The sequence below is a fragment of the Melozone crissalis genome, unplaced genomic scaffold (genome assembly GCF_028551555.1).
Source record: "Melozone crissalis strain CALT ecotype California unplaced genomic scaffold, PUWL_Pcris_2 ptg000027l_1, whole genome shotgun sequence".
NCBI lineage: Eukaryota > Metazoa > Chordata > Aves > Passeriformes > Passerellidae > Melozone > Melozone crissalis.
Window position 1 is genome coordinate 86,896,876 of NW_026535805.1, and position 13,737 is coordinate 86,910,612.

Consider the following 13,737-nt stretch of genomic DNA (forward strand, 5'->3'; position numbering starts at 1 on the left):
TGAAGGTGACAACTCAGATAGCTAAGGTCAATGCCTAAAATTAAGTGGAACAAATCTGGAGCTGCATATGCAAAACAACACGTTCACATTTACAAATAAGATACTTTCACATTTCACTTCATGTCTAGTTTTTGATACAAAGTTGACAATATCCCTAGTTAAAAATTATTTAATGATGCTACTGTACTGTGCGGCTCACTATAAAATCTGGATTCAGTAGAGTGGGTGACTTTTTTAAGCATTCATTTGAAATTAAATTTTTTCATGAGCAAGTCAACATCAAAAATTAATTTCAAATTTAAGAAATTGAAATAATCTTTAAAATTAAATAATTTGCTTAATATCCCTAAAATATCATCTTTTCTTCTATTAAAATCACATGTTTAATTTCTAATAAATTTGATTATAAATTGCAAATACATTCTGAAAAGCACTGAACCTTTATTTTGCTTCCAATAAAACACTCAATATACATTAAAAAAATAAATAACATATGTAGCTGCATGCACATTTGCATGCATGCACAGTTTCACTTTTCAATTTGCCTAAACAGTTTTCTCTCATTGAATGTCCAGGAATCTAAAAAACCCCAGATGCCAAAATCGGTTCAATTCTGAGAAATCTGGTTATTTAGCCACAGTATTATCATTAATTTATGAGAAATTTCATGTTTTCCTGAGGCAGTGAGAACCACTGAGTATATTCAGCCCATCTCCTCCAGGACAGGCGCATTAATAGCTCCACTATAGCAAGAAAACCTTCCACATATACATTTTCTGGATCCTGGTACTAATAGGGATTTTGTTATTTTTTGGCACAAAAGCAGGACCTCTTTCAAGAGACACTATAATAAAATGGAAGAAAAATTAATTATTACTTGACAAAGGAGCAAGCAAAAAATCCATCACTGTTACAGGAGGGGTATTTTTTCACTGCACAGACACCTCACAGAACTAAATCTTCAATGCAAATCAGGATAAGGCCCCACACACACTGCAGTGGGAGGTTACAGCAGTGTAACCTCCCACTGATGAGTATACAAAAATCATTTCAGGTGCAAATTAATTTACTAATTTCTATTTCAAAGTAAAATAATTTGCCTGCATGTTTCACACAGTTTTATTATCTTAAATTAGAGAGGAGAAAATTAACTCAGCCATGGAAGTTTTTAATTTTGTTTGGTTTAAGTTTTTTTCATTTTGTTAGAACACAGTGCATTTACAAGTACAAGATTATTTAGGCTTCTCAGGGCCTGTACTAAATTTATATGCCTGATTTTAATGGATGATGGGAATGTAAGAGCTACCTCTTTAAAGGTGAATTGGCAGGTAAAGTGACTTGTAAAGATTCCCTGTAAGGCTGAGTCATTTACTTGGACTGACAAATTATGTCATTTTTAACACTGCTTAAAATATATTTAATCTGTCACTCATGTACAAAGCATGCTATGTAATGTTGCATATAACTCTAAATATCTCATGTTTTGGGTAAAAATATTTGAAATTAGTGCATTTGTTTGGGGGGGGGGGGGAACCACAAGAGGAAACCAAAAAATGACAATAAAAAGAAAGGAGGGAATTTTACACTTCACAATGCATTTACTGAAAACTCCCTACACTTATAAACCAGCATGAAAGAAGAAAAAGGAATTAAACCATGCTGATACATAGAAATCTGACAACTAAAAGATGTGTGCTCTCGTCTCCTTGAAAATGTGCTCCAAGCAATATCCTTGGCGAAACTGGGGACTTGGAGATGGTTGGTTGAGTTGACCGCTCACAGATGTGCTGACATATGGAAGCCAGTGCCAATGCAGTACAACCTGTTGTACAGTGTCAGCAGGATAATGACAGAACAGGTTGAACTCCTGCTAATGGCCAGAAGTGGTGAAGGACAACTGTGACATCTCATCTACTAGCCTCTCGTTGCTCATCTGGAGACCAGTTAGAATTGCTTGACTGTCAGTTAAAGAAATGCTTTTCATGATGATCTACTTCCTAGAATGCTGTAATAGCAAAAACTACATAGTAACATAGTATTTTAAAGAGAAAAGCTAATAGTTATGATTCCTATATTATATTCATTTGAGGGAAAATAAGCTATGCTTAAAAAAGCAGAACTGGGATACAATTAAAGTCATTCAATCATACTGCACAGAGCTGACATACTTTTACTGTTTTTAATAAAAATTTTCTCCAAACTCATCCTTTCAAGAATTACTTTGTGCAGAAGATAGCCTAATACCTTGGATAAATTTAGAAACAACAATAAGCACTTGGAAGCAGAAAACAGCAGATACTATTTGATTTTTTTCCATAAGGCAACATGCACAGGAATCCTGTAATGCAGTACACACACTACAGAGGTCTGCTGGGTAGGAGGTGCCTGGGAGGAGCCCAGTCAAACTTGGGCTTGCCTCCACATGTATGAAACAGATAACACCAGGCACAACTGTGCTATCTCAAGGGCATGGAGAGACAGCACTTTGCTCTCCTATGGATGCACTGGATGATTCATTTCATCTTTTTTGTCTCATCTTCCCCCAAAAGGGAAAACGAGACACCTCTACTTGCACCAGATCTATTCTTTCTTCCTTTAAGTCCTGCTAAGATTTCCAACAGCGCTCTGCTCTGACAGCAAGTTCCATAGGTTAGCTCTATAAAATGCTCAAAAACTCTTTTTTTTTCCCCTGGTTCTAAATCTGTTGCCTTTCAGTTTCACAGACAGCTCCCTGAACTCTTCTGAGGGCAATTAAAGAAGCACAGCTAATTTATCATTCATAGTCTTCTCTTGCTGTCATGTCTTCTTTTCATGTTCTCTCCTGCCTGAACTCCCAATGTTCCCAATGTCCCTGTTGGCATGAATGTTTCCTATTTTTGTTATCCCTCCCTAAGTTCTGGTTAACCCAAATGGAGAATACACTGCCAATGTACCTAATAAAATTACTGGTCTTCTTCTTCATTTTGTCCATAAACTCTGCTTACAGAGTTCACCAGTACCACACATTGAAAATACTTGTGTTCTCCAAAATGCTGCACAGGTCTTCCTTCTAAACAGAAGTGAACATAAAGCTCAGAAACATGTACAGATGATTGCTGCCAACACACACTTCTACATGCAATTTGTCTATTTTGCACTCATAAACTTGTTCCTAAATTAAGAAAACTCTGACAAAGTTTACTGAAAAAAAAAAGCCATACAATCTCTCAACTGCTGCTGCCCAGAGAAGCTGTAATCTCCTCTGTCAGAGCTCCTCAACATGACACAGCACCACCAGCAAGGCACATGGAGGGCATGACAAGGACACAAAATAATCCACAACTACTGGTAAAGGAAACAAAATGTGTGTTCTGCTGCTATTATACTTACATGATAAAAGTCAAATGGGAAAAATAAACAAGCAAAAAAATCTTTTCTAAGAAGATTATTTTTCGGTATCTTCTTAGTTATACAGTATTATTTAAAAAGAAAAGGCTCAAAAAGACTCCTTAATGAGAAAAATCCTGTTTTATTTATCTCTTATATCTTGTATAACATTACCTTAGTTTTCCTTAGCATTTCCTCTCAGAAGTGATAAATGTGGAATTGTTTAGGCTTCCCCTCTGAAACTATCGTTCTGTTAATATCAACAGTCCTAACCACACATGACCTCCATTCTGCCAGTCCCACCTCTGCCTTCAGTTCTACTTTCTGCACATGGGAAGGAAGGATGAATAATGGTCTTAGGAGAATGAAGACCTATGTAGATTTTGTGAACACCAATAAAATCTTTGTTAGGGAAGTATTTTTTCCTGCATGGTAATGTAGCAATAAAATACTACTATTAATAATTTTTTAATGGAGGTTTGAAGCAGCTAAATTCTTGAACTCCTTTCTGGACTTATCACTTACATGCTTCAGCATTTACTTGCTACACAAACCTAAGAGTTCTTCCACCAATAAAATTACTCAATCATAAAAAATAAAGGAAATAAAATTTATGTCCTCTTAATATATCAGTGTTGTGTTAGTCACTAAGTCTCCAGATAAGTCAGAAGTCTGCAGCCCTGATATTCAGCACAGTGGAAAACCAACAGAAGGGCCCTGTAGCTATGCTCACAATCTGTCCTTGCAAAACATCTGACAGCTGCAACACTAACAAAATTAACAGTGGATGAATTAGTACCAGACGCTAAACAGTTGCTATAGAAAGACTCATCCACTTCTTTCTTCTTCTCCCCTTCTTCAACCTGGCTAGTCCACCACTTGATAAAATTAACACTTGGTATCATTTTTTTCTTTTATTATTTAATAAAAAAAAAGAGCACCACAAATATCCTTTCCTACACAAGATTATGACCATCAAGCCATGATCTCTTCAGACACTTAAAGAAGCAGTTTGCAGCTGAAAATGACCGTGCTCCAGTTCTCTTACTGCTCTTGAGCAGTGAACATGAATCCACTTGCATATTTTGGGATCCCACTCAGGGACAAGCTAGAGCTGCAGCTGAACAAGGCAGTGTCTGCACCCTTTTCTATCCTATACTATCTGTACAATCTCCTTCATAAATTCTTTACTGAAGAAAGGTATGGTGACATACTGTATACTTGCACTGAGACAGCAAGATCTGTGATGGGGAAAGAATGAATTAAAAAAAATAAAAAGAGGTTGCAACTGGAGTCAGCAAACCTTTATGTAATATATATAAACCCAAAATATTACTATCAGAATAATAATGCCCTTCCCCATGTTCCTCTCCCTGGTAGCTGTGTCAGTGTAGTTCTTTTTACACATTCATCCTGTCATCTCTTTAGGAAACTTGTTGTTTGCATTTTGCTGGTTGAATAAAGAGTTTGTGCTAATGCAATATGAAGACCATGGGTAGTGCCTGCCTCTAGGATTACTTCATTAACACAACCTCTTGGCAGCAGTCAAGAAGCAGTTTTACAGAGAAAGCTGCAATAACACAGACTTCTTCCTAGCTGAAACTCCTGCAGTCTTGCCCTGCTCTCTCTTGCATTTCAACTTTGATGAAAAATAGAAAGCCAACTTTAAAACAAAAGAAAGAAAAAGGCTTTGTAAAAATGACATGACAGAACACTGCATTCATACTGTTAAAGCTAATAAATAGTAAATGTATTCAGTTTGCAAAGATAAAGATTTCCCATTCTCCTACTTTCACCACTGCACACTGCTGAATATTCTGAAACCCTCCCTTTCTTACTTGTGTCACAAACAATAAGAAAACAATCTAAAGACCAAAACCTTCTGTCATACCTGTCCAGCCCGTTACTGCCCTTGAACATCTAACTTCTCACTAACAGGATGTGGCTGACACTTTTGCTGTTGATAGCAGAGCTATCCTAGAGCTAGTAAAGGATTTGTATCTAAGTAGTGTTCTGCAGAGATAACAAAAGTAAGAAGCAGGGATGAAGGCAAGCGATGGTAGGAGCTAGCAGATACCTGTCTAAATAGCAAAAGTGTGCTGACCACATTAAAATGCTTCAATTTTAGCTGCTAGTTAAAGTGTATGCACATCTTAATGATCAAAAGACAACAACAACAGGACAACCAGATAGCTGAGATTTAATATTGACATTGCTCAATGACTACAGACACACAGAGCAGACACAAAATGCCTGTCACTTCTAAAAATAGCATCCCATCTGAACTGCACTGCATTGTGATTATTTCACAATCAATTTGCTAAGGTGGGCTTCAAAACATGTTTTATATAATTTTTTCCTTTCAATCCTTAATACTAACTGGGAAAAAACTACTAGTGTTATTTAATAATTTTCCTCCCATTTCTCAGCCAAATTTAATTCTTACACTCACATTTTTTGAGAGAGCCTTGAAACACAAAGAGGAGTGAGAAAACAATATAGTTTTCTTCCCTATATAGTTTTCTTCCAGGTAGATAATGCTAAACAAAGAACACTGCTGTTTGACTCAAAAATGCTCTAAGGTAACTTTATACACATTTCCTTTTACAGCTCAAAGAATCAAAAGGAAGACAAGTATAATAGAAAAAATATAATATTAAATTTCTGGAGCTGAATTTTGAGGATAAATAAAAAGCAATGACTTGTTTCCTTACAGAATTAAATTGTCCCTGCTCTATTCTAAAAGCTTTTGTTTTTTTCTACCATATTTTAAATCCATTCCTGCTCACTAAGGTTGTCCTGGAACTCCATGGTAGGAGGCTGCAACTTTCTTCCTAACTCTCATGGTGCAGAATGCTTTAAGTTCCATGCAGCAATACTGTAGCAAATAAATTATCATGCAACATTACTCTTTTTTAAATATGAGATTCATATATACCATCCTCCAGCTACTCTGCTTCTACAGATTCTGTTACTAGTAAGTCAACATTTAAATACTTGTATCAACTTTTAAGTAGGTCTTCTACAGGTGTTTTTAAAAGCAAGGTTGTTTGCATCATAATTGAAAGTACCTACAAAGCACCACTGTAAACATTTTCCACACCAAGAAACAGGAGTTTCTTTAGGGCTTGTAAGCTCTTTGCAATCTGGAGCCATATGCCATTTCAGTACTGCTTCAAGTCCTTACTTGTTAGACCCTTTTTAATTTTGAATTAATGCCAAGGTTAGACATCATAGCAGAAGTTCCCCATTTAAAATCTTATTCTTTTTTACAAAATACCCACATACACTTTGTAGTGTTAGCACAGCTTTATGCTAACAAACAACAAAACCAGGAAGGTAGTCCATTTTCTTCAGTTTTACCATGCCCTCTTCTGCCCCCTCACACTCAGTTTGGAGCCCACTGAATGCCCATGGTTATGAACTGGGCCACACATTACACAAAGAGCAGGTACAACCCTGGTGTGCAACAAGGAGTCCTTCAACTTTAAAACATGAAGGAGCTGCTTTCTGGACTGCCTGGTTAAAATCTAACAGTTTCTTTAGAAAGGACAACAGACATTGCACGCTTAGGAACACATCACTGGAAACTAAAATTAAAAAAATAAGTGAAAGATGAGCTTGAGGACACAATACATACTTTTGACAAAGCTGGCTGAAGAGCACTTTGGGAGACAGAGGACCTTTTCCAGCCTCTCTCATGCTGTGAAGGAACAAGAACATTGCTGAAGTCAAAGGACCCGGGCTGGACAGGTTCACCACCAAAGGATCCTTCAAAGACAAAGGTAAATTATACATCAGATTTCAAAAGTAATGACACAAGACTTCTTTCAAGGTACTTGATACATGATAAAGAGCAATGTAACTTTCCGTCTTAAGAGTGTTTCAGGGTGGTTTTTTTAAATGTTGATGTCAACTATTTGACTGAAATAATTTAAGAGCAGGCTTATTATTTAATGAGTAATAGTTACAAAACCAAACAATTCTTGGTGGTAACCAGTAACTTTGGTAACAAGCATGCCAATGAGCTGGTCTGGCTCTCACAAAAACAAGCAACCTTTGTATTATCTGCTTTACTCCAACCTCCACATGCACTGAAATTCATCTGGAGAGACAACCCAGGTGACCACCTCCATGGGCCAGTGTAAGATCGTGCTCAGTGGCTCTCTGCTACCCAGCCTTAGGAATGGGGCATCCAGCTTCTCTGATCTGTGGGCCACACACTGCCATTTCCACACATCAGGTAGCCACAGAGACACAACCTGTTCCTCCACAAACCAGGTGCTGTGAAAGTGCCAGCAGTGCTTCAGAGCAAGAGCTAATGGCAGATCCCACAGCGCCCTGTGGCACTAGGAGCCAGGCACAGGCTGCATCCTGCACAGCCCCTCTTGGTATGATGTTCAGCCCAGCCAGCAGGTTCTGGGTCTGGAAGGATTAAGCCAATCAAGCCAATTTTAAAGCAGAATTTTAAAATCCTGCACTGCTTACACACCACTTGTTACAATGCCCACAGACCCCAGCTCTCCCTAACATGCTCCAAGGTTCCATGTGCCCCCAGTGCCCCCTACTAGCTGGCCTGACTCTCAGAAAAACAGATTACAAATGCCAGATAAACACTTGGAAAGGGCACCTTGTCCAGAAAGCAGATCCACACAAAACATAAGCAATATGGATACACACAAATATAAAGTATTTGCTTTATATGCACTATCAAAAGGTGGGAAAAGGCCCATTACCAAACAAGAAGCTGCAGGTTTCTGCATTACTATTAATTAGACTACTGCAGCCCTCTTATTCAATGCCAAGTTCTGCACTGGCATACAAAGACCAGAAAACACAGTCTTTGCTCCAAAGACCTTATTTACATTGTAAGCATTGAAATTAAAAATAAATCTTTCAACCTTATGGCTGTGCAAGTTACACATCAAGCATAAGCCAACACCCCACTGGCTCACTAAGCCTTTGGGCAAAAACAAGCTCCAGACCTCTGCTGTGGCTCAGGATAACTTTGTGAAGCATGTTGCTGCTCTGAACTGCCACTGGAGGAAATAAAGACGGCAATGCAGTGAATTGCACACTGTTCTTGCCTGGAGGAGCTATGAACATCACCTACAGCAACACAGTGAAATCATCATCATTTCAGAGGTATCTGAAACAGAATACCACTCCTCTACCCTCACTGCCACCAGAAAGCTCACAGCAAGCAGCAGGGAAAAGAAAGGAAAAAACTAAGAAAAAATCCTCTGTAAACTGTTTGCTTCAGCTAGCTAGAGGGAAAGGAGTATTATCTTTATTGCCAACAACATATAATGAAACCCCAAGTCTCTAAGACATGACCAGGACAGCAGAATATTCTTTGGATAATAGCCACCGGAGACACTTTCCCATATGCCTGCAATGAGTTTGAGGACAAATTTGTTCCTCACTGAAATTTCAATTCTCTCATTTTAATCCCCTGGCCTGTGAAGCATGTAATAAACTTTACAGACCTTATCAATGAAGGGCAGGGATGGACTGGAATAAAACATTTCACAGACACTTTCTGGAGCCAAACAAACTATTTCCTGTATCATACATTCATACTGAAGAAATTAAACGGCAAGTAAAAATAAGCCAGCTGCTCTTTCTTAAGGTAAAGCATTATTTGATACTTCAATATCAAAAAATGTGAAAGGAAGTAATTCCTCCTGCTTCTCTAGGGATGAGTAATGACTTCTGTAAAAGAAACCAGTTCACAGGTAACGTAAACCCACTGAACAATTAAAATGTGAAAGAAATGGGAGAGTAACAGTGTGCTTTTAATGGAGATGTGATTTCCTATCCTTCAGCTTCTTCCCACATTTTCTCAAATTTGTATTTCTCAGTGCACACTTACTAATTGAGAATCTGAAGTATGACAGATTTTTAACTTTGTTCCTTTCTCCTTTATCTCATACATCAGTTCATTTAGTACGTGAGTCTGTGCCAAGTTCTTAAAGAAAGAAAAACACAAAAAAATATGAGAAACATGCTGATCATTCAATTACAGAGTTTCTTTAGTTATATATTCTAGATTCAGGGGTGGACCAAACCAGATACACTTCATAACATGTAGCCCAGGTTTAGATACAACCACTAGAAAGAGCACTAAAAAAATTCACTAACTTGACTGCTTCTAAAATTTTATTTAGTTCCTTTTCTGTAATTTCAAAACAGTTCACTAGTAACAACTTTTTAATTTATATTGAATAACAAGTTTTTTTGGGGTTTTTTTTTTTTGATGAGGACATTATTATCAGAAACCATTTGCTTCTTTTAAACACTGCAGTCCCTGTCATCATGCCCCATGAAGCACAAAGGCTTTGGCACAATGAAAAGTATTATCCTTCAGAATTTAGGAAAGAAATCAACTCAACATATCTCATCTTTGTTTCTTTATTTTTCATCAACTCTGACAGCGGATCACTTAGGCTTCTGTGATGCCATAAGTATGGACAGATAACAATTTGCAGTTTTACTCTCTGTTTGATGAGTTTTGCAATCAACATCATAAACACAAGCTGAGGTGTGCCAGTGTAGAACACCTTTGTAGCAGCTTTCTTTCACTTGCTCACTCCTGCCTGCAGACATAGAGATGTCTCTGCTCAGCTGACAAGCAACAGGATGGTGCAATATAAAACCCACTAAGGCTGCTGCTTTTTTTGAGGATGTTGGATTGGTTGTGCACTAAACATCAATAGATGTGTATTTGTATAGCTCATTCCTCTTATTGTAGTCAGAAAAAAAACCATAATCGATAAAAATAATTTTATAACTGCATCCATAGCAGGGGTTTAAAATCATGCCAATGAATAGTGCAGACATTTACATTATGCACACAGTGCCACTATTCACATCACCAGGATGGTAGATACCCTGCATTAGTCATGACTAACAATGCTGAAGTTCAAATAAAACCATATGCTACAGTACAACCCACACACATATGCAGTGTGTAAAATACTTGGCATTTTCACTTGTTTCATTACTGTGCAAAATGCTAGTGATCCAAGAATTCTTTTTTATTATAACAGGAAACACTCCTTGGATAGCAAGGAGTAAAAACAATTTGAAAAGGACTTTCAGAAAGCAGAATGAAGACCTGTAATACTCAAAACCTTTTCAGAAGCCCATAGATTATACAGACTTAGTATTTTTGAAATCTATTAAGAGAAAGTGGCATGATCTTTCCATCTTACCTGCATGACAGCATTAAAAAAGCAGGTGTTTCCTAAATTATTTATTCCTTTAACTGGAACTGATGCACCATTACCAGAACTTTTTCCTTTCAGTATTTCACTTGTTTCACTGTTTTCTTCACGAAGACGTATGATTTTTGATGAACCTATAATTAAATTATAGATTAATATGACCACAGAACTGCATAGTTTAATCAATTAAGTCCTTTCATTATTATGTTTATTAATTTTAACATATGTGGAAGATACCTTGATAATACTCCAAGTTGCTGTACGCAGTCTTAAAAACACCAAAAACCCAAAAAACTAGACATAACAGATAAAGGCCTGGGGAGTAAAAAATGCCCTCAACAACTACATATATCCAACAAAACCTTCCATAATAATCATACTGTATAAGACTCTAATTTCCACAATTAGACAAGCAATAAATAAAGTAAAATGAGTTATTTATCAACAATAGGCAGCTGAGATATATGTTCATTATAACCATCAGAAACACCACCAAAAGTCTGCTTTTTGGTGCATTTTAAAGGAGGTAGCCCAAAGTTACCACTGAATGCTGCAAGTCTTTATCAACTCTAGTGTTCTGTTCCAACTGCCTTGTCAACAGCCCAAGGCTCATTATCCCTACATGTGCTCCTCAACTCACCTCTCTTTGTCACAGCCTGAGGAATTACTAATGCAATCCATGTACATACAATGCTAGTGTTTTAATTTCAAGTAACAAAAAAATTGATAATACTATGCTATAACATCCACATAATTCCTTGTTTCCCTTATTATTTAAATAGATGAGGGACAGCAAAGTTAGACAGTCATTAACTTGTAGCCTAGAGGTAATGGAAAGACTTGAGATAACAATATTTAGCCTTGAATTCTAATAGCAACTTTCATACTGTCATGGTTGCAGGACTAAATGTGAACATTACTGACATCTGCAGTGTCTTAAATATTGATTAACAATGCACGTCAATGTAAACGAGTTATGGACTTAATAGATGCCAAGAACTGTGATGCTACAATCTCTGTCTTGACATATGAATTCATGTATTTGTTCTAATGAGTTTCACATTGAAGTCTCATTAAAGTGTTCTTGAGAAATAACTAACAGACCTATTTACGTTAATGAAATTCTCATGCCAAAAGGTTCTTTTATGTACACTCCTAAATACCTTCTTGCTTAGAAAAATGAAAAAAAAATATAATTAAATTAAAAAGAAGTCATTAAAATATCTATTGTATCTGGCAACAAGGTTCTGACACAGTCTGCCTGCACCCTACAGAGCCATTGAGGCACAACTATTCTACCAAATTGTATCAGAGTTTTTCAAAACAGAGTTAGAGGTGCTTTGCTGTTTAAAAACATTTTAAAATGTTCTTGTTACCAGTGCTTACACAGCTTTAAATTACTCTCCTTTCCACTCAGGTACAAGGGCAAAGTAAAATATGGAATTCTCCTTGAAAAAGCAGACAAAGTGGTTTTGAATATAATAAACAACAAGCAAGCTGCTCACACCCTTAAAGAGTCACTGTTTTATGGGCTACATGAAGCAACACCTTTTAGCTGGCATGATTAGAAGGGGAATGCTACAGTGTCAGCAGCTCATCCACCCACAGAGCTTCAGAACAGCCACAGCATGGGAATGGGAGCTCCAAGTTATCTGCAATTCAAAGGCACTGCTCTCTCTCAGAAGTTTAATATTATCACTGGAGATGTTTTCCCCTCAGAGAAGTGGGCCATCCAGAGCAGTGCTGGGGAAAAGAGATGGTTAAAAAGAGAAAAAAAAAAGATGGAAAAAAAAGTCAAAATTGTGGAAATAATTTGTGTATTAGTATACCACAGTTGTTGCATTTATCCATCGGCATTCAAAAACATCTGGGACAGCATCTTAAAGTAAACAATGTTCACAGGGCCATCTGGACAAAACTGCAGGCAAAAATTAAAGCATAAGCATATGGAAAAGCAGATTTTTCTCTTCCCTTTAGCAGTACAGGATGACAAATGTCAAACCTAGATCTGTCCACGCTTCACTGTGCTATGCTTTGCAGCACCACCTGGCTCTCCTTGCACAGCCACCAAATATGGACAGCACTGCCACAGCGGACCATATCTGCAGGGCAAACTCGATAAAAGCATTTCACTTCATGGTTAAATGGCAGCTTCACACAAGTAGCAAGGTTCCATTTGCTGAACCTTACATACAAATTATTTAAGGGAGGGAAAACAAAGCCAAGGCATCCAGCTTTGTGATGAGAGCTGGATGAATACGCAATTACAAAACACAAGAAATGAGAACCAGACATCCGATTGCCATGAAGCTGGATAATTAGGAGGATATATATAGGGATAAAGATATATGTATAGGGATAAGGAGAAGTAGTAGCAAATTGGAAAAATGTCTGGATATTGGTATCAAAGTTAGGAACCTCATTTCATTCAGAAGGTTTTAATTACTGCCTTTTGATTTGTTAATAATTTTAAAAACACAATCCACATGACGTTTTACTATGTTCTTTGTACCTGTGAAAAAGTCCTGACAGAAATGTGCTGCTTTGCCATTACAAACATTACCTGCTGCCTTGCTTATAACACACAGATATTTTTAAGTACATATACAGAGCCAGAGGAAGGACAGAAGTTTTTAATTTAACTCTGCTCAATGTCCCTAACTCAGTGATAAATGACAGACAGGCCTGAAGCTGAATGTTTACTTGACATGTGAAGAGTTGGTCAGTCTTAATAGAACATGCTGGTAATGACTGTGATAGCTAATACTTCTACAGATTGGGGCTGGAGGGTCCTTCTGCAAGATTAACCCAAGGCTACAAGCATGTTATTAATCAAAAAGCTAATATGCAATTTTTTAAAGTGAATTTGCAATGAACAACTGTTTCATGGACCCTTGGTGACTCAATCTTGCAATCCTGTAATTCAACGGGCGTGCTTTTGGGTATGAAAAGTGACTTTTAAGCCAGTATATACACAAGGATCCCAGCTGAAGGATTCCATCAAAATCTATGTCATCTACAGCTGCCCACAAGGACCTTCAGCTCCTGGCCTAACAGAATAAAAGAAGTAGTCCAAGTCATTTGTCCACATGCAGTAATATTTGTTATAAAGGACCTTGTTCATATTAATGAGAGCAGGTTG

The 13,737-nt window shown here is 37.3% G+C and overlaps 1 protein-coding gene across 5 annotated transcripts in view; it reads right to left on the reverse strand.

Moving 5' to 3' along the window:
* Positions 1 to 13,737, reverse strand: part of USP45 (ubiquitin specific peptidase 45) — a 50,226-nt gene that overhangs the window by 17,022 nt on the left and 19,467 nt on the right. For all 5 annotated transcript variants that reach the window (XM_054279151.1, XM_054279150.1, XM_054279156.1 and 2 more), the window contains exons 6-8: positions 10,584 to 10,729; positions 9,242 to 9,337; positions 7,007 to 7,137 (exon numbers count right to left, since the gene is read on the reverse strand). In XM_054279151.1, the coding sequence (XP_054135126.1) occupies positions 7,007 to 7,137; positions 9,242 to 9,337; positions 10,584 to 10,729 (373 nt within the window). The remainder of the gene's footprint in view (positions 1 to 7,006; positions 7,138 to 9,241; positions 9,338 to 10,583; positions 10,730 to 13,737) is intronic.